Genomic DNA, 24,487 nt, shown 5'->3' on the forward strand with positions numbered 1-24,487 from the left:
CAGCATTAAATTATAGGGAGCCACTATGAGTCATTTCTCTCTCCTCAGATTTAGGAGCTCCTAGAAGACTCCATATTTTAAGAGGTGAATAACGAGTATGGTTGGAGTAGCATTTTTACAATTGCTCCCTAAAATTTGTCTAAGGAGATGATTTAGGAAACCCATTGTGGATGCTCTTAATACACTCTTATGTTTTGTTTTGATGGACTACTTTCAAGTTCCAAACAACTTCAAAGTGAAGGAATTTGTCAACTATCCTGTTTTGTTGATGCATTTAGTTGGGTGCAACTTAGTTCTGGGACGCAAAAGAGACAAAAACCTTCAGATAGAAGCATCATATTCCTTAGAAAACCATCCAAACAAGAACAAAATCAAATCTCCAATTCAGATTAGTCCCTGAAAAGTCCATCATGTTCAACAATAAATCAAAGACACCCGATCCAATTTTGCATCTCAATAATTTGGATGCGAGATTTAAGTTTGGAGAAAAGGTCACTCGAGATCTGAGATCAAGGATGTAGGAGCAGCTTCAACTCCCAAAAATGGCAGAAGATTGAACTGAAGATTGGGATACAAGTCCAACTTAAAAGTTCCCTCTCATTTTCAAAATTCTGTTTCAGATTTTACTAATCAGGTTAGTTACATCATATGGAACTTTAGATTCAGCATAATCCCAACAAATCTAGAGAGGTAGAATACGAAGAAATGAAATTAACACAATGATACAGGCGGTATATATAATTCCCAACAAATTAATGTCAATTCGATTTCTCAATACAGGCATGGACTCATGAAACACATCTCAAACTTATTCAGAAGTACAACTAATTGCTAGCCCTATATCTACCTTTGGCGCATAACTACTACCAATCCACCCAGTAGACATCGACGGATCACTCACACCATACAAGAATCTGTAATGCACCTCCCAAAAAGAAACTACAACTTCAAACAAAACAGTAAAGTAGCTCTTAATAAATAGCAGCAACCCAACAAAACCACCTAGCACACCTTCTAGTCGGCCCTTGACTGACCCGATCGGGAAGAGAGAATGATGCCAACAATGAGACCATACAGGGCAAGTGCTTCAGCAAAAATGAGAATGAGGATCATCCCAACAAAAAGCTTTGGCTGCTGGGCGTTGGCTCTGCATAGTACAAAAACACATTAAGAAGAGGAAACTTCCAACCAAAACGCGACAAGACACCAAAATTGGTATCCTTTCAAAACAAATTTCGTGCAAAACTAAAAACATGGTAGTAAAAACTACGCTTAGCACCGAACAAACTACTAATATCCTGAACAATTCAAGCAAAATAAACCACATCAAACTCGGTTCTCAGACAATCAAATCGATATTCGCACTCTCAAGCATCTTAAACCAATACAAAACCTTTAATAATGGAGATTTGTATGCGCAAATGTAGAGAGTTTACCTAACACCAGCATCACCGACAATGCCAATAGCCATACCAGCAGAGAGGCCAGCAAGGCCACAAGCGAGACCAGAGGAGAGATGGGCGTAGCCATCGAAGAGGTAATAGGATTTGGCCTTGGGGTTGATGCCCGTACTGATGATGACGGCGATGATAAGGCCGTAGATACCCAGCACACCAGCCATAACCACCGGCACGATCGACTTCATCACCAGCTCCGGCCTCATCACTCCCATCGACGCCACACCTACTCCGCTCTTCGCTGTTCCGTATGCTGCTCCCATACCTGTAGAACATACAAAGAACGCACTCGATCAAATCCCTGCGTCCGCATCAACAAAAACCCTAGATGGCTAGATCTGAACCAAATGAAAACATACATGAGAAGACGAGGGCCGCGGCGGCGCCAAGGAACCCAAAGAATGGTGCCGTTTCATCGCCGCTGAACGTTGAAGAAGACATTCTTCTCGATTTACGGACAAGATATTCTTGATCGGATCTGACCTCTGGAGTGATTGTATTCTTTTTTTCTCTCCTCTCCGCAGATGCCTTTGAGCGTATGTGTTCCGCTCTCAGCCTCAAAGAAGTAGGTAGGTCACGTTATTACGATTTTACCCCTGCTGTTAGAGGGCGAAGAGGTGGCTGTGTAAAACATTTTGGGCAAGAATTTTGGGCTCAATATAGAATTCTTGCGTCATTATTGAGACATTCTATAGTAAGTGCCTCATATGACCCTTAAGTAAGATTCGATCTCTTTATCATTGAATTAGACTAACAAATTTAATCTAACAGCTAAAAAATAAGACCTCACTTAAGGGCATTAACAGTATGACTCAAAGATAGGCTTTGTCAACAGCCTTACACGATTTTAGATTTACCATCTTAAAAGTTCAAGAATGCTTACTTGGGCCCAATTTTTGGGATTTTTATTTTTCCATATTTTATTATTAATAATTATTTTTTTGACAAAATTAATATTCTATTCTAAATTACACTAATCAACGGAGAGAGTGACTCGAACTTGGGTATAAGAAGGTAAGCACTACCCTAAGAGCAAGTCCACCCTTGCTTCAAAACCGGGCAAAAGGCAACCCAGGGGGGAAGGAAGCAGCGAAGGGCCAGCAAGAGCTAGGTCCCACGAGCCCAAGCCCACAGGCAAATTCAGACTGAGCTGCTGCAGGGCAAATTGATGCAATCTGACGTGGCAACCCAAAAAATGAAAAAATAGAAAAAAGGAAAAAAAAAAACCAAAAATTCCAGAATTTTTTTAAATAAATACCTAGGCATATTCTTTACTTCCCACACCAAAAACTATATATAAATTCATCTCCTCATATCTCATATGAATAGTATTTGTTTTAGACTTGCGATAGACTTAGCTCTCATGAGTGGAACCACAAATACAAAGGCTGACACTATTCACATGAATAGTAGCAGCCCTTGCTTGCCATTGCCTTAGACTTAGCCCTCGTGGGTGGAAGTGCTCTAATGAACTAGCCTAACCCACTGCTGCAACACTTTTTGGATTCTGAAAAAGCTTTTAACATTCCTTTTCCAATTTTTGGACACTTCAGATGCACATTTCAAATGAAATCCTTCAACCTTATATAATATTTTTATGCAAAACATGTTTATTATTTTAAAACTCAGCTCCATTTTTTTTCAATTTACGGTTGATTTTCACGAGAATTCATTTATTACAAATTACATGGCTATTGGAAGACTCCTGCAACCTAACATAGCATCCGTACGAGTTATTCCACACAAAGCACCAAATGATTTGCTATCCGTCAGCAGCACTAGTTGTGAGACCAACAGGAGCAAATGAAGGTTTTTAAGTGAAGAAATGGCATTACACAATTGAAGAATGAAATGATGATCATTCCGGGAGAAAAAGGTTTGAGAAAAAGGTTTTTGAGTCACATGCTAGGAAACAGCAAAGAACATGTTTCACCTAACAGTATTATAAGATTACAATATGCTCCCTGAAAAAAAAAATTGCAATAGGACGATCATCAGAAGACAGTCACTAAAGAGTAATCTCTTTTTAAAAAGGCACTAAATAGCTATCTTCAAATCATTGGGGCTGCATATAGAATGACAAATTTCAATCTCATCCCAGTTGCACGGGAAGAGAGGATCATTATATTTATATGTGATGTCTTCCACCGCTTGGTAACGACACAAATGAAATAGATCCCATTACCAACTTTTGAAAATTGGGTTGAAGCCATTGAAGAAAAAGCTCATGCCAATTGTCAAAGCAACATAGTATAAAACACATACATGCATTCCATGACTATGCTAGCTCCAGTAATGCCATATAGATATTAGGACTCCTAATTGAGAGAAACTAAACCTGAATCTCCTGGAAAAAGAACATCTAATGTGTGAAACAAGAACATCCAGGCCATGGTCATCTGCCAACAGCTAGGCATATTAGACATAAATCAGGGACTGGATTGATCAGAGAAATGTCAAACATATAGTTTTATACCAAAATATATTAGCATCAACATATATGGAGATATGGAAGGCATACCTCTGTCTTCCTCTGAAGAACCAAAAATATTTTTCCCAGCCTAGCAACAACCACAAAAAGAGGTGTAATCAGAGAGACGTCAAATAACAAAATCGATAAAAGTGTAGAGATGCTCAACTACCTTCTGATTGTGAGATGTTCATGCAATATATGATAGATGAGACCTGGCATTCCATTGTGCAAATCCCAAACATAATTGAAGCTAAAACTGAATACAGCCTCTGTATACATGCATATTCTTAGATGATAACAGAACATCTATCACAAAATACCTCCACTTATTTTCTGGATGTCCATGTATGCTTTTAAATTAATCACTACTTTGGAAGTTGGAAAAGACAGGTTGAATTAATAGAGCATACATTATGCATAGACAAGCCTCCCCAGCCAGGTTGAAGTATACACTCAGTGAGGACAAAGTTCATAAAGCAGAGATTTCAGCCCAGAAAGGCTGCTAAAATGCAACATGCAACTCCTTTGCTCAATTTAATGGAGAAAAAAAGTCAAGTTAGAGATTTCTGTTAGAGTGAAAGAGTAATCATAACATATCAAAGTACTTTGGCTACCATGGAAAAATGTTCTGTATTCTTGTTGCACTAACACAATCCTACACTGTACACATTGGAAAAATTGATTAAAAAAAAGTCAGGAATAATTAGTCTCCTCGTGGAGGGCTCGCTGAATGAAAAATAGGGTCTTAGGTCTTAAATTTCCAGCCCTATAAATACATCCTCGATGTATGACAAGCCAATTTCTGAGAGCAATCTGCTATCATCTCCATACCACATTGATGCCCGAAACTGAAATGTACAAAGCAACTTGCTTCGAGCTATACTCCCGTTTGCACCGAAAAATGGTTACCCCTGTTGCACTGGCCAATTATAAGTGAATTTCAAGAATCCACCAAATTTGATTTGAAAGGCAACAAACCATGCCCTTTCTTCCATTTAAAAAGCTTATTGGCAGTTTGAATAACAAACCGATTCGATACCATCTGTGCCCCACCACCGCCTGCTTATGCTGTGAATTCATCCAGGAACAACAGAAAGACTTCTGCATGTGTTGTACAGAAGTCCATGCAAAAACACAGGTCAATCCCAAAGGACAATCAAGATTTCACAGCAGGCTTCACTGCCATGTGCCTCTCGATCAATTTGTCCACAAATGCACGAATCTGCATATGTTTTAAGGCATTGAAGAAAACTTGGTAAGAAGAAGCCAATGATAAAACATCACAAGATACCATGAAAAAATAATAGCAGCAACATTACTTATAGAAAAAACTTTGTTTGTTTGCCAAAAAGTAGATGTACAAAAATTTCAATTAAAATATTAAGGTGCCAATGATATTTATTTGTTCTTTTCTCTTCTGGGTGAAGCAACCCAATCTCAGTTGGAAAAGGTTTCAAATCTCAGCCAGGAAATTCACTTTAGTGACAGATAAAGCCTATGTGGATGACTGCTTTAGTCACCAATAGAAATTATTGAAAAAAACTCATTGGATTATATGGATAGACAAATATGATGTTTAACAACAAACTAATGGAAGAGTACCTTGTTTCTGCGCTTGAAATCAAGAAACCCAGAAACAGCCATGGCTTTCTCTGCGTCTGTGGCCTGCTCCATGACCTGAAAATTGAATTCCCTAAAATGTTAAGACTACAAAAAAAGAAAGGGGAATAGTTGCGAGCAGGAAGGAAATTGACGTAGAAGTGATGGAAAATAACTAACCTTGGTAGCACTTTTCTTCATGATTGACTTGTATCCATCTCTATCTATCTTTTTAGCTTTATAAAGGGGCATAAGCAATGATGCAACATAATCAACAACGGCCTGTTTAATATGGTCTGCTCCCCGATGATGATTTTTTAATGACTCCTTGTTTACAGTAACTTGCGAAACAGAGCTCTCGTTTACCATCCCTTCATGTTTCCAGCTGAGTTTTTTTGAAGTCGTATTTGAATCTTCCTCGTCATTTATATACGGTGCTGGATGGAAGAAATCAGGGTCCGCTGCAGCTGCTTGAGATTGCCACATCTCAATGGCATGATAGTCCTTTATCCCGACACTACCAGCTGTATCAACCCATGCTTTTGTATAAATACTGCTGTCGACAGCAGCACTCTCCCCTGAGTGCTCTCTGAAATTCAATTGACTAGCAGTCTCATTTGGATGGCTCCGCTGAGAGAGGTTATCGACTGACATTCTTGAACTATCAAGATTGACACAAGCAGCGGAGAAATCAACAGACCAGTTCCTAACTTTGCAGTTCCTTGAGTCTATTTCTGATATACAGTCTTGTCTACCCAAATCACCGCCAGACCACTTCCTCCTAAAATCATACTCATCTATTTGAGGGTACTGATCTCTTCGAGCAAACTTATGAAATGAGGGGATCTTAGGAAGCTGAAGCAACGTACTGCTCTTGGCTTCTGAAGATGCATATGCCTACAATGTACAACAATACGTCAACAACTGAATTCCTATGGAACAAAATGAACAAAGAGAAGCAAGAGGTAGAGGGAGAGGAAGGAGGGAAGGGGGAGAGAGAGAGAGAGAGAGAGAGAGAGAGAGATTTGCAAATGAGAAAAGCAGTAATATTTCCCACTACATTGACTACAGTATGAAGAGTGACAAACCTCGGCAGCTGCAAGTGCTGCTGCACGGGCTGCTTCAGCGGCAGCAATGGCAGCTCGTTCTGCTTCTGTCATAGCAAAGTCGTTCATCTCTAGCTTAGTATCTGGTCTGCCTGTTGAACCTCGAGACCTTGATGAATTGATTTCCAATTTTGAGGAATTTACTGCTTCAATTTTAATGGCTTTGCCATTCACTTTCTTAGCATTTGCATTCAAAGGCAAATGGCTTGCGGTGGATGCTGAATCCTGCAAGCTTCCTTTGTGCTCCAGAGCACCATGAAATGTATGTAGAGGTGGCTTTCCAGAAGATGGATCTCTGATTGGTTTTCTCTTAAATGAATCTACTGCAGCTGCTTGCCTTGACAATTTCAATCCACCATTAGAAGCTTTTTCCTTGCGAAAAACTTCAAGCCACACACTGACCAGCTGACTTGCTATTGCACGTATATCACGGCTAGTATGTACACAAACTTTTTCTTTTACAGTTTTACCTATGCCTGCACCAACAAACAGAGAGATTAACTGACTTTAAAGAAACACATTTTAAACATCACATTCTTCAACAAGAAGAAAAGTTGACAAACATATTTTTATGCAATGATTATGCATATGTATCTGCATTCACATGTGTGTTGTATACATTAAATGTGTATATTATGCATATGCAATTGAAACTTGCAATATATATGATTTTCAGATCTACTTGAACTAGACTCTGCAATTCTACACACGTGAAATGAGCATGCACTAGTTTGACAATGGAAGTACAGATAATTCAAAGCATCCAGTTGAAACAACCTACAACCACCATGGTTCAAAAGCATAAAGAAGCAGAAAATAATTTAACTATTATTTTCAACACACACACGCATTTAGCTCACTGGGCACACATCTTCATGCACAAAGGAAAGCCAGTATATATATATATATATATATATATCCAGAATAAGGAGATGATACCAGACAAGCGCACAGCCAGTAGGTCTGTTGAAACAAGCACAAGGAGCCTAACACAATGCCGCAATAGTTGAGTTCCGGCCTTCCCCATCGAGTCCTGTTATAATTACAAAATTTATATCCTCAGAAAATTTGTCTAAGTAAACAAACATTAGACGCTGTCAACGGCCAAGAAAATATACATGAACATATTTTAAATTCATCTTCATTGAATGATAGATAATACAGTATAAATGCAAAATTACCAGTATCCACGAGTTGAGTGTAGTCAGCCCTACTTTGGTTCCAGCAACGGACTTCAAGGTTTCAACAGGAAGATTCAACAACTCTTTGACCAGATGCAACCTTCCTTTAGTGGTTTTTGCGTTAAAGAACATGTCCTGGAGTAGGGCTTCCCTGTTCTTGTAAAGGACATTGGAAAGTTCAACTGCATCTAGTCTCCTTGTTATGTCCCTAACTTCATCCCTTTCAGAGTCTGTCTGTCTCTGTATAGCCTCAATTGCCTCTACTTCTGCTGTGTGATCATTTCCAGTAGTCAGTATGTCAATTATGCGCACTGCCTCCCGAAGTCCACTCATCATTGCACCACCAACAGTGTCAGGATGCTCCTTGCAGGTAGCTTCACCAGCAAAAAATAAGCAGTTCTCAACAGGCTTCCCTAATATATCATAGTCTTCTCCAGAAGCTCCAACAGCAACATATGAGTAGGCACCATAGCTGAAGGGATCCCTACCCCAATCTGTCACAACTGATGCAACAGGGTCAGGTACTGAAGCTTCTCCAAACAATTTGCGAAGAACCACTAATGCATGGTTAACATGATCAGAAGAGCTCACATTTTGGCCATCAATAGCTGCCTTACCAACCAATAAAGCTATGAGAACAGGAGCCCCAACAGTTTTCCTGATATTCCAGAACATAAAGCACTGTCCCCTCAGGTCTGTTTCCTCAGCAGTAGCTCCAAAGTAATCGACGGAGTCATCCCAAAAGACATCCGGAAATTCCAAAACTACTTTATTAAGAACTCCAAACCCAAGCTGCTGGATGGAAGAATGTTTCCAATGGGGTAATGGTGGCGAAAACTTTATGGTTTCTGCTTTTAAGCACCCAAGAGGTACTGTAATCAAGACAGCATCACCTAAAAAATCATTGCCACTTGATGTGGAAACTTTGACTTTGTTACACTGGTTAGTATTTAATCCAGCATCCTTGATGCCATATGAAATATCAGTAACTACATGATTCAAGTGAATGCAAAGTCCTTCTCCAAGAGACTCAACAACAGTGCTGTAACCCCCTTTAATCATACAATGAGCTCCTCCAAAGCCACCGTAAACATCATCTTGGTTCCAGTTGGGGAGAGATACTTCCTTCAGCAGAGCAGCACAACCATATTCCAAGTTAGCAAAATGCCAATCCATAACCCTTCTCTCAAGAGGACTCAAAAGCTCTTGCTCAGGCAGTTCTTTTTCTTTAACACTAGTCCCTGTTTGTGCCATACGACGCCTCTTAAGGGCATATTCTAAACCTTCCTCTAGAGACATTCTCATGGCATGTTCCCCCTCCTGGGCAACAAGCAATACCATGTCATCAAGAAGGCTGTTGAACTCTGCTTCCAAAGCTTCATCCAGATCGGCAGGAACTTTTGCACCAGTTGTAATATCATAAAGAGGGCAATCACTGTTTAATACAGTCAATTCAAGGCCCAACTGAGCGCAAACTAATGAGGAGGGATCTGGTCGTCTTTCAGTTGCCCAATCAGCCTCAACACCAGTTATAATGCTAGCACCAAGATCCACTGGAACTGATAAAGATGACCGGTCTGTATAAACACGACCCCCTATTCTACTCCTAGCTTCCAGTATAGTGACAGAAAAACCCTGGCGTTGCAAGTGGCGCGAAGCAGTTAAGCCAGCAGGACCAGCACCTATGACAATGATTTCCTTTCTGACTTCTGGACCACATTGCAGATTACTATTCCTCACTGCATGATCATGTGATGTAGGCTGAATACTATGCGATACATTCTTCATCTCTGGAGTAACAACAGGGACAGCTCCACCACCCAATGCCTCACCAGTTGGATCACTACTTGAAAAATCCATATTGTCTAATCTATTTTGTAGCCTTGCATCACCACTACTATTTTCCTGGTAAGCAGAATCGCAATCAACATGGTTTGTTCCATTCGATAATGCCAATTCCAAAGCTGTAACAAGTCCATTGTCATTTGTGGCTCTCCGCATCACGTTTTCGTTCTCAATTAGAACACCATTCTTCGCATCAACTGAAGTTTTAGAACTCTTAACCTGGCCAATGATAAAGGAAACTCCATCCTCTGAATCAGCAACTGAAACTCCAGAAATTTCCTCGAAATTTTTTTCTCTTAAAATTTTATAGTCATGTTTAGAACCAGGTTCTGCTTTATCCTTCTCGCGAGCAATTCCAACATTTATATAGCCCTGTCCAAATTTTAATACATTTAAAAAACGAGACAAGCTGATACTATATGAAATGCAAGTATAAGAACTAATTAACAAATAAAAATAAAAAAAGAATGAGAATACTGATCAATCTTGGCAAGAAATGGGGGTACAAGGGAACATACAAAAAATCCATAGATTACGTTACAAACTTACACTGAGATCAAGAAATGCATAAATATCCCTAATTAGGGAAGCACGAGGTGGTTCACCAGCACAAGCCGTATCTGTTACCCCGCAGTCCGTGAGAGGCAAAATTCGACTAACATCTTTACTCCACAGAGCAAGGATCTGATTCCTGTATTGCACCAAGCAATAGATTACTGAACTACACAGCTTATCAAGGCAGACAATTAAACCACAGGAAATTAATTTGGGATCTTCATTGAAAAATGGATGAGAGTTTTCATTCAAATAGAATAGAAGACCAGAACTCAAAAAATTGGACAAGATCACTTAAAGAAGGAACAAATCTGAAGCAACAGCCAATAATGCAAAAAATAATAATAATAAGCAGCATCAAAATTTTAAAAGAAAAATCAGACCCTCTAAGGACAAACGGAACTTTTAACATTAGTAGGATGTAACAGAAAACCAAAAGATTTAAATATTAGGAAGAGTTTCAAAGTAAAAAAAAATACTAGCAGCTACCATTAGTGTCTAGTAAGCATACAACTCAAATGACACACCCGGTGTTATTTTACAGGAGGGTCTCAGAATTAATAACTAACCTGCATTCCAAATAGTCTTGAATCCCACCTCTGCGCTTCAAGATCTCCTTGAATTTGATCTTCTCAACAGGACCAACTGCATGAGCTTTAAGACCAGCAGACACTGCTGCAGCCTCACCACTTTCAGCCTCTGTACCAATACTTGAAGAGGAATCAAACTTCACTCTTGTTCTAAATGAATTGTCACTATCCAGACCTTGATCATTTATCAAGACCTCCCAATCAGCATCCCCCTCATAAGCCATGTCTCCATGCCTACGCTTTCTAACATTGCGCACTACACGCTGGACAGCTGATAGCTTAGTGTCTTTGTTTTCGACATCAGGTAGAGATACTGTGTCTTCTGGGCAACTCTCATTTTCATATGTACATAGAGGCGGAGAGGCTCCATCAGCTTCTTCATCAATGATGAGATAATCATGATCTGGACCATTTCTCTCTTTGGATGCTTCATCAGAGGATAGATCTTGACGTATAGCAGAGCTACCCTTCTGGATGGGAGCAGTAGATTTGTTTGAATGGACACAGGTTTCAAAAGATTCCTCTTGGTGATTCAACTGGTTAGCATAGCCAAGTTTTAGGGCTCTACTAGAAGTGATATCAAGTGAAGATAACCGACTATCAGCTATTACAGCCTTTTCCTCCGGCAAAGAATGTGAAGCAAGGCCTGGCTCCTCAGTGCAAGAAATTAGACCATTACAAATACTGCGAGTTTCTTCCATCTTCAGTGTGCCAGAAGCAAAGCTACACAACGGATGTTGAGTATGCTGGGAAAAGTTTTGACATCGATCAGAATCAAGCTCATCTTCCATCTTCACATGGTATGTCAAGGAATTCTGTGGTAGATGTGATGAGGACATCAAGCGTTTGTCCTCGGACATATCCAAAACATCCTTTGACTCAATGGAGAAGGCATCAGTAAAACCTCCTTTGGAGTCACAATCACCAACCCCATGCATATCTTCCATTTGTTTTGGATAAGGAATCGAATTACGCCTTTCTACATCATACTTCGTCAGAGTGCTTAAGTCTACCATAGAGCAGTGCTTCAATCCATCCTCAAAAGTTTGTGTTTTATGTGTCAAATGTTTGCTGTCTCCATCATAAACTTTATCAGAGTTGCATGGCCCCTCTTGAAAATTTGAACCATAAGGATCCATTATGGCTTCATTGTTCATCACAGGCATGGTGTTTCCTGTAACACCTTCCGAACTAGGGTTCAGCCCATCCTCCAAAACCTGGGAACCATTATTTTCTCTAGGACTCGAAGAGGTACGAGACTTCTTAGTAAAACCAGATTGTGCCTTCCGGAAAATTGCTGATAATGAATCTTCTGGATGATGATCCAAAGAGCTATTAGAACCTTCCCCATATCCCCGAGACTCAGAAACCTTGGGTCTCTTTCCCTTTCCCTTAAGCTTGTTTTCTACCTCTATATCGATAGTCACATCAGATCCATCATCAACCATGACCGGACCTTTTTCTACCACCATTGACACTGATTTTTCATCCAAACCCCCATCCTCCACAGGCCCATTAGAGGACCGGTCCAAAGACTGTACAACATCCCTTCCCCTAATAGTTCCAGCCCCAGAATCTTTCTTAGGACCCTTCAACTTCTTCCTCAAACTTGCCAAGGTATCATCCAGCCCCCCCAAATCCTCTTCTTCGTCCTCAACCTTCTTGCTCCTTTCGCTGCCACCCTCTAACCGTGGCTTAACCTTCTTAGGGTTTCGCTGCCTCTTCAACTTCAACAGTGACCCAATTGGCTCATCATCATCTGAATTAATATTAGCCTCTATTAACTTAGATCTTCGCTTAAATCCAGACTTCTTCTCCTCTCCGTCCATTTTGTTAACCGTAGCTTTCAAGAGAATACAGTCTTCCGTAACCCTAGCCCAGCTTCAGTGCCCAAATCGGGGAAACCAATCATCACCTTCCACTTCTCTATTCTCAAAAAATTAAAGCTCATGTTTCGCATGCACTCTCCTCAAGCAATTCAACTACAGCAGCGAAAATTTGAAACCACGCCTAGAAATCCCAATACCCATCAAATCGTAGATATTCACAAATATGATGCCAAATCAAATCATTGATAAGTTTCTGCCAATGAGTACGCTCTTATCCACCTTCTGTCAATGGCTTGTCTCTACTTTAAGTCCTTAATCGATAAAATCTAAAATTGGAAAAGAAAAAAAAAGGAAAAGGAATTAAAAAGACAAAATCTACCTAGGGTTTTTAATATAGATAGTAAGCCCTAATGAGAGGAAGGGAGATGGGTTGGGGATGTCAGACCTGTGCGCGCTGAAGCTCCAGCACGGTGGCGTTAATGGATTTGTCGAAGAGTGTGAGGTGCGCACGTTAGCGTCTGGCCGTAGAACTGGGAAGGTCGGCTCTATAAAGTGCGCAGCGGGAGAAATTAAAAATGGTGAAATAAAAGGAAATATAAATTATAGAAAAGAAAAAAGTATTGACGAAGGCTTTTTCGCGACACGATTTGTGCGTGCGAGCGAAGAAACTTTTGGAAATAAGAAGAGACTACGGAGAATGCGTTTGGAACCACTAAAAACGTTTCATATAAATTCGACTACTACTTAGGTTTGTTTTTCTCTATTCATGTTAAATTTTAACACGCAAGTAATGATTTGCAAATAAAGAATTTGAGTTATATTTAAAATCCTCATAGAAGAAAAGGGGATATTTCAGTAAACTACTACTAAGGTATGGAAAATATTTCAAAAGCCATAGAAGGTACTTATAAATTTATAGGGTTAATGACTTAAATGGTCCTCCAATTATTGCTCCACTATCATTTAGGTCCACTAACTAAAATTTTCAATTCAAACATCCTTAAACTTTTTATTTTGTACCAATATGGTCCATCCATCAAAGTATGTGTATTATTCTTTGAAATCGATGGACAAAACCATATTTTTAGGTGAATATCCTCCTCTAAAAGGGTTATTGATCCCAATGATCCCTCAATTATTGTTCCAGTATCATTTTAGTCCACCAACTAAAATTTTCATTTAAACCATCCTTCAACTCTTTTTTATTTTTTTATTTGGTATCAAGATGGTCCTACTCTTAAAGTCCGTCAATTTGATTGTTAAATTGAGGAGTAAAAATGTCTTTATGAATTAAAATAGTAATATATAATTAAAAATTAAAGGAAACTACTATAAAACTTTGGAAATTTTTAAAAATTGAATCTCACTAGCCACATGGCTTTTTTTTCGTGAGACTTACCTAACAATTAATAATAATAAATTCTCTATTGTTTAAATTAATTAAAATACATAAATATAAAAAATTAAAAAAATTAAAAGAGTAAACAATAATTAAAAATTAAAGGAAACTATTATAGGAATTTGTACCTAATTTTAAAATTGAAACAATTGAATCTCACCACCAACATGGCTTCTTTTTTATGACATGGACTTAAAAATTAATATTTTTTTCTCTATTGTTTAAAATAATTAAAAAATTAAAAAAAAGATAAATACAAAAATTAATAACAATAAAATTAACGAACTTTTATGATAGGACCATCTTGATAAATAAATATTAAAAAAAAATTGGAAGGACGGTTCAAATGAAAATTTTAGTTGGTGGATGTCACATCTCGGGATCGGCTCCACCATAGCACGATATTGTCCACTTTAGGCCCTCTCTCTGACCTCACGTTTTTTTTATGGGAGCTCACGAGCAACTTCCTAGTGGGTCACGCATCCTAGGATTGCTCTAGTCCCAACTCGCTTAACTTTAGAGTTCTTATAACTCCAAAGTCAATGAGCTCCCAAAAGGCCTCGTGCAAGATGGAGGCATGCATGTACATATAAGGCACATCACCCAATCTCCGTTGGTCGATGTGGGATGTTACAATGGACTAAAATGATACTGGAGCAATAGTTGAGGGACCATTTCAGCCACACCCTTCGACAGAGCTTATCAAAAAGTGGCATATGCCCTTCAAAACTCAGTCATGTGGCCATCACGTGATCAGAAGTGACGGAATCTGTCACGGATGGACCATTTTAGTACAAAATAAAAAGTTTAAGGACGTTTGAATTGAAAATTTTAGTTTGTGAACCAAAAAGATACTGGAGCATTAGTTTGATGACCATTTAGGTCATCAACCATAAATCTATACTATTATGAAACCATGTTGAAACTTCACCACCACCCAAAATATAACATCTTCTTTCAAACAAAACAAAAAATCAATAACTAATGTGAAATTTATATTTAAAGTTCACAAGGGTATTATGGTATAAAAAAATTCTCTAAAAATTAAGGGATAACCCCATTATGCAAACTCATGTATTAGTTTGGATCAATATATCATTAAACTAAGTCTTGTGTTTGGAACCTTCATCCCCGTTCATTCATGGTTATATGTATACATTGGCGTAATACCAACTCATACGAACTCCCAATTGTTAATTACATGGTTTAAGATCAATAAACCCTAATTATATGGTCGCGACACTTTTGGATAAATAATACTTCAATCATTAATTACTATACTTTTTTTAATTTATAAACAAATTCGTTTATTCTCATGTATGCTTTTACATATTTAGCAAGAAGTATGAAATTTTTACTATTTTTTTTTTGGCTTCAACTCCCCTCAATGTTATTATAAGTCTTTTTTTATACAAGAGATATTGAGGGAGAGAGATTCGAATACATGACCTTAAATGAAGGGGTAAATGATCTTAACTGCTTCAGGTATAAAAAAATAAAAAAAATTACCGCCCTTTATTAGGCATGGATCCAATTAATGGGCTTTACCAAATAGGACATGTCAGTTCCCCAAACAGCCCTAAGTTGTCGCCTTACAAAACAGATCCAAATAGTCATCTTTTTACTGGGCCTGAAACCCAAACAGCCCATTACACATAAAATCGTTGTAAACATATTTAAAAAAACAAAAACAAAAGAGGAAGCTTGATCAAAACCAAAAACAAAAGAGGAGAAACCCCTTTCAACCCCGTCGGGTCGTGTACTCAGCACATCCCTCTAGTACTATAGCTACAGTCTGTGACTGCGCATTGCTTATTGAAGAAGCAGGTCCAATGAGCAAACAGAGACCGCCACCGGACCCAGTGGCTGTGCTGAGAGGTCACCGCGCCTCTGTCATGGACCTCTGTTTTCATCCATCCCAACCTCTCCTATGCACCGGGTACCAGTTCAATATACTTATTCTCCAGCTTACCCTCTTCTTCTACTATTTCATCTTTAATATTAGTACCAATTTGATCAAATCAAGTACCTTTTTCTTCGTTTTAGTTCCGCAGACGGCGAGTTGCGGATTTGGGACACTATCCAGCATCGGACTATATTATCAGCAGGGTACTTCATATACACACTTTAATTTATTTTATTCTAATTAATGAGTTGGTGTTTGTTGTTTGGAAATAGAAAATAAATACAAAATTGCAGGGTGCATAATGCTGCACAGGGGATTGCTTCTGTTGCTTGTAGCTCTTCAATTGGAGCCAATAAAGTGATCAGGTGTCTGTTAAAAAAAAAAAAAAAAAAAAAAAAACTTGTTCCTATTTTTATTTCGTTTATTGGCTATGGGTTTTGAACTAAAGTTGGAATTTGAAAATGTTGGTGTATGTAGCCAGGGTAGGGATGGAACAGTGAAGTGTTGGGATATTGAAGATGGAGGTCTGTCCAGGTTCTCAGCTAATTAGCTATTAGATATTTTTGTGACCCACATTATATTTTAGCTAATTAGCTCATCAATCTTGCACTTTGATATCATCTTGGCAGGACACCTTCTGTTACAATCAAGACAAACTCTTACCACTTTTGTAAACTTTCCTTGGTGAAGAGACCTCATTCTAGTTCTAAGAGAGTTTATGGGACTACGCATAATGACAGTGATGAAACAAGGGTTAGGGAGAATGCTGACGCGGATACTCTAGACGATAGCAGAGAAAAGTTTCAAGAGTATCTGCCTGAGCAGTCCAGCACATTTGAAGGTTTGTTGAAATTGATGTTCTGACCAGAAAAGATGTACATGCACTTTAGCTACTTTCTCTCAGGTGACAAGGGACTTAGATATATCTATTAGGGAAGATTCTTCAATAAGTATTTTATGTTAAGGATTGGTTACATATTTATAATCTCGACCGTTGGATTACATTTATGTTGCATTTTAAATCTACCAAAATGAATGCAATCCAACGTCCGAGATTAGAAATTTCTAACTAATCCTTAACTTAAATACTTATTGGAGAATCTCCCATCTATTAGTATTTGAGTTTGTATACTGGTTTCTTGTAGATTATACTCTTGATGTTGTCTTTTTTGCTTTGAGGTAATTTAAAAACTAGAATAATGATAGACAAAAATTTTGAAACAGAAAATACTCAAGTTGAGGGATCTAAATATGTCGCTGTAGCAGGGGAGCAGCCTTCTGAGGTCTATATGCAACCTTGATTAAGTTTACTTTTGTTTTCATTTTTAAAGTTTCCAATTGCTCATATATTCATCTGTTGATTTGCAAAGGTTGAGATTTGGGATCTTAATACTGCAGAAAGGTTTGCACGGCTACCTCAAAGCTGCGTTGCTGGTTCCTCAGGAATATCTACCACAGAGAGAGGTAAGTTTCTGATTCCAGAATTTAGTTGTGCTTCAGTTATAGACTATGTTGTTTGGACTATCTCTTTTCTTCCATCCATTCCGGTCATTTCATCTACTTTTAACATATAGACTTTGTTTCTTGACAGGAATGTGCATGGCGGTTCAAGCATTCTCACCATCTGAATCACAGGGATTCCTAAATGTCTTGGTTGGGTAAATTCCTCTTTTCTTATTCTCTTCTCATTTTCTACTTATGAAATTGAGTACCTTATCAATTTAGTATATCCGTGAGCTTAGTTGCTCCAGAGGTTTTTGCCCCAAATAGTATACAAAGGTACATTAGTCTATGCTAATGACAAGATTTGTACTACTTGATATCTTGGATTGAGATGTTTGACGTGCACCCATATTCTCAAGTTTGATAATCATTGAAGCGGGATTATTCTCTAGTGGGTTTCAGCAATTGAAATTCGAGGCCAAAATTTTGTGATTTTTCCTCAGTTTGGCTTGTGTTTTGTGATTTTTGTTTCTTTATTCTACGTGGTACAGTTATGAGGATGGTTCCATGCTTTGGTGGGATATTAGAAATCCAGGGGTTCCATTGACCTCTGTCAAGTTTCATTCAGAGCCAGGTGTGGGACATAGAATCTGAAGAATCCCCATGTGTTTTTCCTCCTCATTTTCCCTTCGAACTAAGGCATGTTCTTTGTGTTATCTGCAGTTCTAAGTCTATGCGTTGACGGGTCATGCAATGGTGGTGTCTCAGGAGCCGCAGATGACAAAGTTGTGCTGTACAGTTTGGATCATTCCATGGTAACGTATGCATGTTCATAAGTTTGTAGTACTAGATGTGTTACAAGCTCCCTGCCTCTGACCATTAGAGGCAGTTCCTAGATGTTTAAGTTGAACTAACAGACAAATGAAAATGTTAACTTTCACATGCCAATCTTTTTTTTTTTTTTTTTTTTGGTAACAAGAGAGGCTAATAGCCCAGAACAAACAAACTAAGCACAAATAACACGGGACCTGGACACCCCAATAGCATCCACAGCCAAACAATTCACAAGAAAAGCAGGCACCTCAGTAAAATACCGCACACCAGGGCCAAACTCAGAACTCTTAGAAGCCAAGACATCAGCCGCCACATTCTGCTCCCTGAAGATATGCTTAATTGAAAATCTCCAACCAGCTTGAACCTTTAACTTGCAACAACTCATAAGGCTGAACAGGGGGTGTGTGGAAATAGTAGAGCTAGAAAGAAGAGCCACAGCCACACTTGAGTCACTTTCCGCCTCCACAAAACGAAAGCTAGACTCCCAAGCCAAATGAAGCCCCAAAAATATGCCCCACAACTTAGCTTCAAGAACGGAACCAACACGCAGGTTCACAGAGAAGCCCTTAATCCAAGCACCATAATTATCTCTTAAGAGACCACCAACACCAATAAACCTAGAAACACTATTACGACTTCCATCTGTGTTAATCTTACAAACTCCATAAGTAGGAGCTATCCAATGAAGTTGAACAACATATGGCACATAAGAAGGGGGAGGAGGTTTGGTAGCATTAAACCACTCCAAAGCATACTGAAGAATTAATTGTTGCAGATTGCCAGGCATAACAAACCTCTGATAAAAAACTCCTTTACATCTCCATTTCCAGATAAACCACAAATAAAGAGCAAAAACCAGAGGCCAAGGCAACCCATTATAAACCTTTCTTTTAGATTGAAGATTCCTTAACAGCCACTCTTTAAAATCCATCAGATCAAGGCTAGAATTATCTCCAATTTGAAGATAATTCCAAATAGCCAAAGAGAAAGGACAATCCTTAAACAAGTGAGCAATAGCCTTCATAGGATAATCACATTTAGGACAAGTAGGAACCTGAGTGAGACCTCTCTTCTGCCTTTGCACATTAGTAAGCAACTTTGATGACAAACAATCCAAAGAAAAGTTTTAACCTTAGGAGGGAGCAGCAACCCCCAAATAAACTGCCAGTCCCATTTAACTGAAGCCTCAGTAGGTAAAAAAGAACTATAAGCTGATTTTACCAAGAAAGAACCATTAGGCGTGAACTGCCAAATACATCTATCAGCCCCACTGCCATTAAAACTAGCATGAACACTTAAAATTAACTGAATAATATGAAGAGGAAGACATTCCCTTAAACAGTTAAAGTCCCAGACCCCCTCCTCCAAAAAATCACAAACATTCAACTGAAGCATTTCCTCGGAGAGATCAATGAGAGCATATTGATACAAAGGACCACAACTCAACCACCTATCAGTCCAAAATAACACATTATCCCCAGAACCTACTCTCTACTTAACACCTTTAGAAAGGACAGAATTACCATATAAGACACCCCTCCAGACACTAGAGCTACAAGGAAAATAAGAGTCCTTCACAGCTAAAATGTTCTGGTGTTTTAAATATGAGTGGTGATTTCCCCACTCCTTTTTCTCTTATTTTATCCACTTACACTCCTTTTTTATAACTAAAAAAGGAGTGTAAGTGGATAAAATAGGAGTGGGGAAATCATTGCCCTTAAATATTTAGCATAGAAGACCTGAGACCACAAACCTTGCTCATGTTGAAGAAGTCTCCATCCAGTCTTAGCCAAAAGAGCTTGGTTCATCCAAGCAGACCTTTTAATGCCTAATCCACCAACTATCTTAGGTTTACAAACTTGTTCCCAATTGACAAGATGGATTTTAGATGTATTATTGGTATGCCCCCAAAGAAATTTTTTGTTGAGCTGATCCAATTTATCATAGACAGACATAGGCAACTTGGCAGTTTGCATAGTGTAGATAGGAATTGCAGGAGTAACAGATTGAAGCAAAGTCATTCTACAAGCCATAAATAACGTATGGCTTTTCCAAGAAGCTAATCTCGTTTGAATTTTAGCAATAACCTCTTGATATGTTTGTTTATTAACTCTAGTATGAATAAGAGGGACACCAAGGTACTTACCAAGGCTAGCAGTGAGAGGAGAACCACTTATCGCAGCAATTGAATTGGCCAAATCAGAGCAAGTATTTGGGGAAACACATATCATAGACTTTTCAAAGCTAACTCGCTGACCAGACAACTGGCAGAAATCATCCAAACATTGTTTCATAAACCAAGCTTGATCAATAGTAGCTTCCCCAAAAAGGATTAAATCATCAGCAAAGAACAAATGGGAAATATGAGGATCTCCTTGACAAATCTGAACAGATTTCCAAGCTCTATCTTGAATCTTTTGTTGAATGAGATGAGAGAGTTTTTCCATACACAACACAAAGATATAAGGGGAAAGAGGGTCCCCCTGCCTAATACCACACTGAGGAGAGAACGAGTCAGTTAGCTCCCCATTAAGAATGGCCTTGTACTGTACAGACGAGATTCACTGCATAAGCAACTCCAAAATGCTTCCTTTAATGCCCACTTCCCAGAGCACCTCCCTAATAAGGGACCATTGTATACGATCATAAGCTTTGGATAAATCAATTTTCCAATCTATAAAACCCTTCTTCCCTTTGGCAGATTTAAATTTGTGGAGCACTTCTTGAGCAACAATAATGTTATCCGTAATTTGTCTCCCTAGGACAAAACTAACTTGACTAGGGCTAACAAGCTTAGTCATACACGGCCGAAGCCTAGCCACAAGGATTTTAGAGACCACTTTATAAAGAGTGTTGCAAAGGCTAATAGGCCTAAGCTGATTCATAGACATAGGCCTCTCCACTTTAGGCACCAAAGCAATCAGAGTCTCATTTAAATGATCAGGAAGGGTGGCAGTATGAAAGCAATCCTGTACAAAGGAAATGATATCATCATAGCAAACCCCCCAATAATCTTGGTAGAACAGAGTTGGGAAACCATCAGGTCCTGGGGTCTTTAATCTACCAATAACAAACACACTATTCTTGATCTCTTCAACAGAAACAGAATAACTTAGACCTGCAAGATCAGCCTCTTCAAGCCTAGGAAACAACTGAGGAAGCAAAACATAGTCACCAACAACTTTAACTGGAGGCTGTATGCCAAATAAAATGTAAATAGTGTTCGCCATATGTTTGTAGTGTTTTTCCTTGATCTAATAGTTATTATTACAAAATTAGTTGCCTTCAATATTTAAGCAGAAAGCTATCAATTATATGAAGAATTGGTGTGAAAGGAACTGACTAGCTACAGCATACTCTAATAGATATGCATTCTTTGTTGGCTGTTTGTTGTTTCAGTATACTCTAATAGAAAAACTAACTCTTATTTCATATCTCTTTTTCTTTGATGTTGTGCTCTCTAACCTAGGGTACGTGTGTGATCAAGAAAGAAATTAGTTTGGAACGACCTGGCATATCGAGCACTTCTATTCGATCTGATGGTAAAATTTTTGCAACAGCTGGCTGGGACCACAGGTTGGGAACGGAACCTTCAGTTTGAGATTTGAAGGATATTTTGTAGTTTATTCATAATTGTTAGTCTTAATTTACAAAGACAAAAGCCGATCTGCATTCTTATGTCTTTTCTTTTTGCCCCTTTTTCATTTTACCTATTGATGGCAGAGTGAGAGTATATAACTATCGCAAAGGCAATGCTCTGGCGATATTGAAGTATCACCGTGCAACGGTATAGTGTTCCTATTGGCATAAGATCTAAATCCAAAGATTCTCATTCTCGTCATTTTTGCATTCATTTCTCTAATTTGAGTTACTAGGTGTTGGAGAAAAGAAGTGTAGTCAGCGGGTACATAGCCTACTATATATGACTAAGGTGTCTAATTAGAGCTGCTTCATCTTTCTGAGGGCCTGATTATTTGCAATTTTCCTTTCTATTTTAATTTTTTTGGCAGTGTAATGCTGTTTCTTATTCACCCGATTGCAAGCTAATGGCATCTGTATCAGAAGATAGGACGGTGGCACTGTGGGATCTTTATCCTCCTCGAACTTGAAATGATATGGTGGTCCTGAAGTGGAAATGAGTTTGTGTTCCCTATAAGGTAATAGAAGAGCATCAATAATCAGTATCATTACCGTTTGCGTGCATAAGTTTAGATTAAATTCATTTAAATTATGGATTATTGCTTCTTTAGGAAAAATATAAGATGTTAGACCTTCAATTTAGCAATAAGATAAGACGTTACTCGCCTACAAGAGCCCTGTGCTGGGATGAAATATGCGTTCTCCTTCTGTAATTTTCTGTTGTTTCAGACAAGGCCCGAGAAAAAATTGACATTTTGGACTGTTATGTAATTTGATGGCTGCCTGCAGGTTCGTAATTGAAAAACAGAACCAAACTCGCAGGCTTTCAGACGCAAAAGAAAGGGCCAGGTCGCGTTGATTTGATTTGTACATTTAGTTTGGTGGCCATCCTCGAATCCAATGGCATCGAATAGCGGTGCCACATTCTTGGCCTCTGATATACAAAGCAATGATTGGCTTGGCCATGCTGGGGAGGTTTATAATTTGATCTCTCTTACTTTGCACAAGAAAAAGGGGACCCGTTGTTGACTTTATCAATTACTCTTGAAATATTTTTCAATGCAGCAGCCGGGGAAAGAAGTTGCACATAGATTCTGAATTTTTTCATAACCAGCTTTCTTTACTTCCTCTTCTTGATCTCTTTAGGGGCCGACCCTAAAGTTCAATTTCTACCTCAAGATTTGGCTTCCATTTTTCCAAATTGTCGGTCGGCTTTCTTGCAATATTTATGTAATAATATTACTAACTCCCTCGTGATTATTACTAATTGAGTCTTTGTATATTTTTTAATGTAAGCAACTGTGTAAATTACTCTAAGTTATTCTAATCTATATAGAGAATATTCAAACTTGAGTGCATGGGCATGCAACATGAGTCGTCCCTTGGAGTTATGGGCTCATAATAACTGAGCTTCAGAAATGTGAACCATGTGGTTTTCTATTTTTGGGTACAAAAATCATGTGGTTTTCAGATAATATGTGCCTAAGCCCTTGCCCTCTTCCACAAGGCACCCAAAAGTTTAAAACCGGCTTCAAATCCTTCCACACGAAGCATGGCCTTGTTTTGTTTAGTTAATGCTGTATATCTCTGTTAGCTGGTCTGCCTGAAAAAACTTGTCCCGGTTTGTTTTGGTAAGCAGTCAGTTGCATTATTGATGTCGCTTGGGTGATGATGGGGTCGTCGTTCATTACCATGTGCTATTCAATATCATTATCTTGTTTTCAGGTTTATGATTTAAAATCTGATTTCGTTTTCATGGCCCAAATATAATAAAATTTTCAATCATCCCTTCCCTTCTGGATCAGAATATTCTATATTGCGTTGCGTGTATAGCTTATTGTTTTGACAAAGGGTTTAGGGATGATTAATTTGGAGAACGAAGCAACTGATGCGGATAAGCTATACATAAGTAGAAATTACAAGACAATTAATTAGGAAGTAGCCATCATGAATTAAACTACATCTATCGCCGAACGCTTTTGACCTTAGTGGTAAGACATTTTCTTTACAGCCAGATTGCTAAAGTTGGCTCTCGTAGTCCTCGTTTTTCCTTAAACCTAAAGATTTTTCTCCAAGGAGAAAGAAAATGAAAATGCTTCTAGTATTCGAGTTTAACAGTGATTAAAAGGTCTTTTTAGAAACAGCGAGTCAGAGTCGTATTTCAAATAAGATACGCCAGGAAGATAAGACGTCCGGAACCTGCTTTTGTCATATAATTAATGTTAATTACTCCATCAAGTTGAACCGTGTTGCTTGGGTGGAAAAAAGAAAATAGAGTGCCTACCTAACTCTTTTCTAGCTATATCTCAAAAACCTTCTAATCCTTCTTCTGATCTTCAAAGCGAAAGCAAAGTGAACCAATTAGAAGAGGAAAAAGAAAACCAGAAATGTTGACTTTTATTAACAAGTTAATTGACGGAAATCATTTGAAGCTGAGCTGTGAGAGAATTGGATGTCTGTGGATGATGGTTATCGAAATGGAAAAACGAGTTTAATTATATGTCCTGCGTTGGAAACGTTTTCTAGGGAAGGTTTTAAAACAGCAGCTGTTTGTCTTGTCTCCTGCTGGTGAACCAGAAATGGTTTAAATGCCTCTGGTGCCTGTAGATATAGGTTCATGAATCAAAGGTT

The 24,487-nt window shown here is 38.5% G+C and overlaps 3 protein-coding genes across 4 annotated transcripts; 1 reads left to right on the plus strand and 2 right to left on the minus strand.

Annotated features, from left to right (window-relative positions):
- Positions 1–711: 711 nt before the first annotated feature.
- Positions 712–2,183, minus strand: AVA-P2 (ATPase, F0/V0 complex, subunit C protein). The gene is made up of 3 exons (XM_008223093.3): positions 1,817–2,183; positions 1,437–1,722; positions 712–1,147 (listed from the first exon to the last, which is right to left on the minus strand). The coding sequence occupies exons 1-3, from the start codon at positions 1,896–1,898 to the stop codon at positions 1,015–1,017; spliced, it is 501 nt and encodes a 166-aa protein (XP_008221315.1). The 5' UTR covers positions 1,899–2,183; the 3' UTR covers positions 712–1,014.
- A 2,310-nt stretch (positions 2,184–4,493) lies between these two features.
- Positions 4,494–13,258, minus strand: LDL3 (LSD1-like 3). Its single transcript, XM_008223092.2, has 9 exons — positions 13,081–13,258; positions 10,786–12,961; positions 10,211–10,352; positions 7,817–10,033; positions 7,575–7,668; positions 6,618–7,111; positions 5,710–6,426; positions 5,533–5,607; positions 4,494–5,152 (listed from the first exon to the last, which is right to left on the minus strand). Exons 2-9 carry the CDS (start codon positions 12,633–12,635, stop codon positions 5,087–5,089), a joined length of 5,655 nt encoding a protein of 1,884 aa, XP_008221314.2. The 5' UTR covers positions 12,636–12,961; positions 13,081–13,258; the 3' UTR covers positions 4,494–5,086.
- Positions 13,259–15,744: 2,486 nt separating this feature from the next.
- Positions 15,745–22,627, plus strand: EMB2757 (Transducin/WD40 repeat-like superfamily protein). Of its 2 annotated transcripts, XM_008223091.3 has the most exons (13): positions 15,746–15,973; positions 16,081–16,143; positions 16,234–16,305; positions 16,418–16,474; positions 16,570–16,781; positions 17,165–17,223; positions 17,311–17,404; positions 17,532–17,598; positions 17,935–18,017; positions 18,107–18,198; positions 21,687–21,793; positions 21,941–22,004; positions 22,228–22,627. In XM_008223091.3, the coding sequence occupies exons 1-13, from the start codon at positions 15,867–15,869 to the stop codon at positions 22,324–22,326; spliced, it is 1,176 nt and encodes a 391-aa protein (XP_008221313.2). In that variant the 5' UTR covers positions 15,746–15,866; the 3' UTR covers positions 22,327–22,627. The 2 variants fall into 2 exon arrangements, with proteins under 2 accessions (XP_088902763.1, XP_008221313.2); XM_089046637.1 differs by lacking the exon at positions 17,165–17,223 and having other exon boundaries at positions 15,745–15,973; positions 17,339–17,404.
- The last annotated feature ends 1,860 nt before the right edge of the window (positions 22,628–24,487 follow it).

The sequence above is a fragment of the Prunus mume genome, linkage group LG2, assembly GCF_029339155.1.
Source record: "Prunus mume cultivar Tortuosa linkage group LG2, ASM2933915v1, whole genome shotgun sequence".
NCBI classification, from domain to species: domain Eukaryota; kingdom Viridiplantae; phylum Streptophyta; class Magnoliopsida; order Rosales; family Rosaceae; genus Prunus; species Prunus mume.

Excerpts from the sequence above, each read along its gene's own strand:
- AVA-P2 (XM_008223093.3), bottom strand. The coding sequence starts at position 1,898 with ATGTCTTCTTCAACGTTCAGCGGCGATGAAACGGCACCATTCTTTGGG. Across the intron at positions 1,723-1,816 it reads CGCGGCCCTCGTCTTCTCAT|GTATGGGAGCAGCATACGGA; the intron begins GTATGTTTTCAT and ends TATGTTCTACAG. Across the intron at positions 1,148-1,436 it reads GTCGGTGATGCTGGTGTTAG|AGCCAACGCCCAGCAGCCAA; the intron begins GTAAACTCTCTA and ends TGTACTATGCAG.
- LDL3 (XM_008223092.2), bottom strand. The coding sequence starts at position 12,635 with ATGGACGGAGAGGAGAAGAAGTCTGGATTTAAGCGAAGATCTAAGTTA. Across the intron at positions 10,034-10,210 it reads ATGCATTTCTTGATCTCAGT|GGCTATATAAATGTTGGAAT; the intron begins GTAAGTTTGTAA and ends AAATTTGGACAG. Across the intron at positions 5,153-5,532 it reads ATTTCAAGCGCAGAAACAAG|ATTCGTGCATTTGTGGACAA; the intron begins GTACTCTTCCAT and ends AAACATATGCAG.
- EMB2757 (XM_008223091.3), top strand. The coding sequence starts at position 15,867 with ATGAGCAAACAGAGACCGCCACCGGACCCAGTGGCTGTGCTGAGAGGT. Across the intron at positions 16,306-16,417 it reads GGAGCCAATAAAGTGATCAG|CCAGGGTAGGGATGGAACAG; the intron begins GTGTCTGTTAAA and ends TGGTGTATGTAG. Across the intron at positions 17,224-17,310 it reads CAGGGGAGCAGCCTTCTGAG|GTTGAGATTTGGGATCTTAA; the intron begins GTCTATATGCAA and ends TGATTTGCAAAG.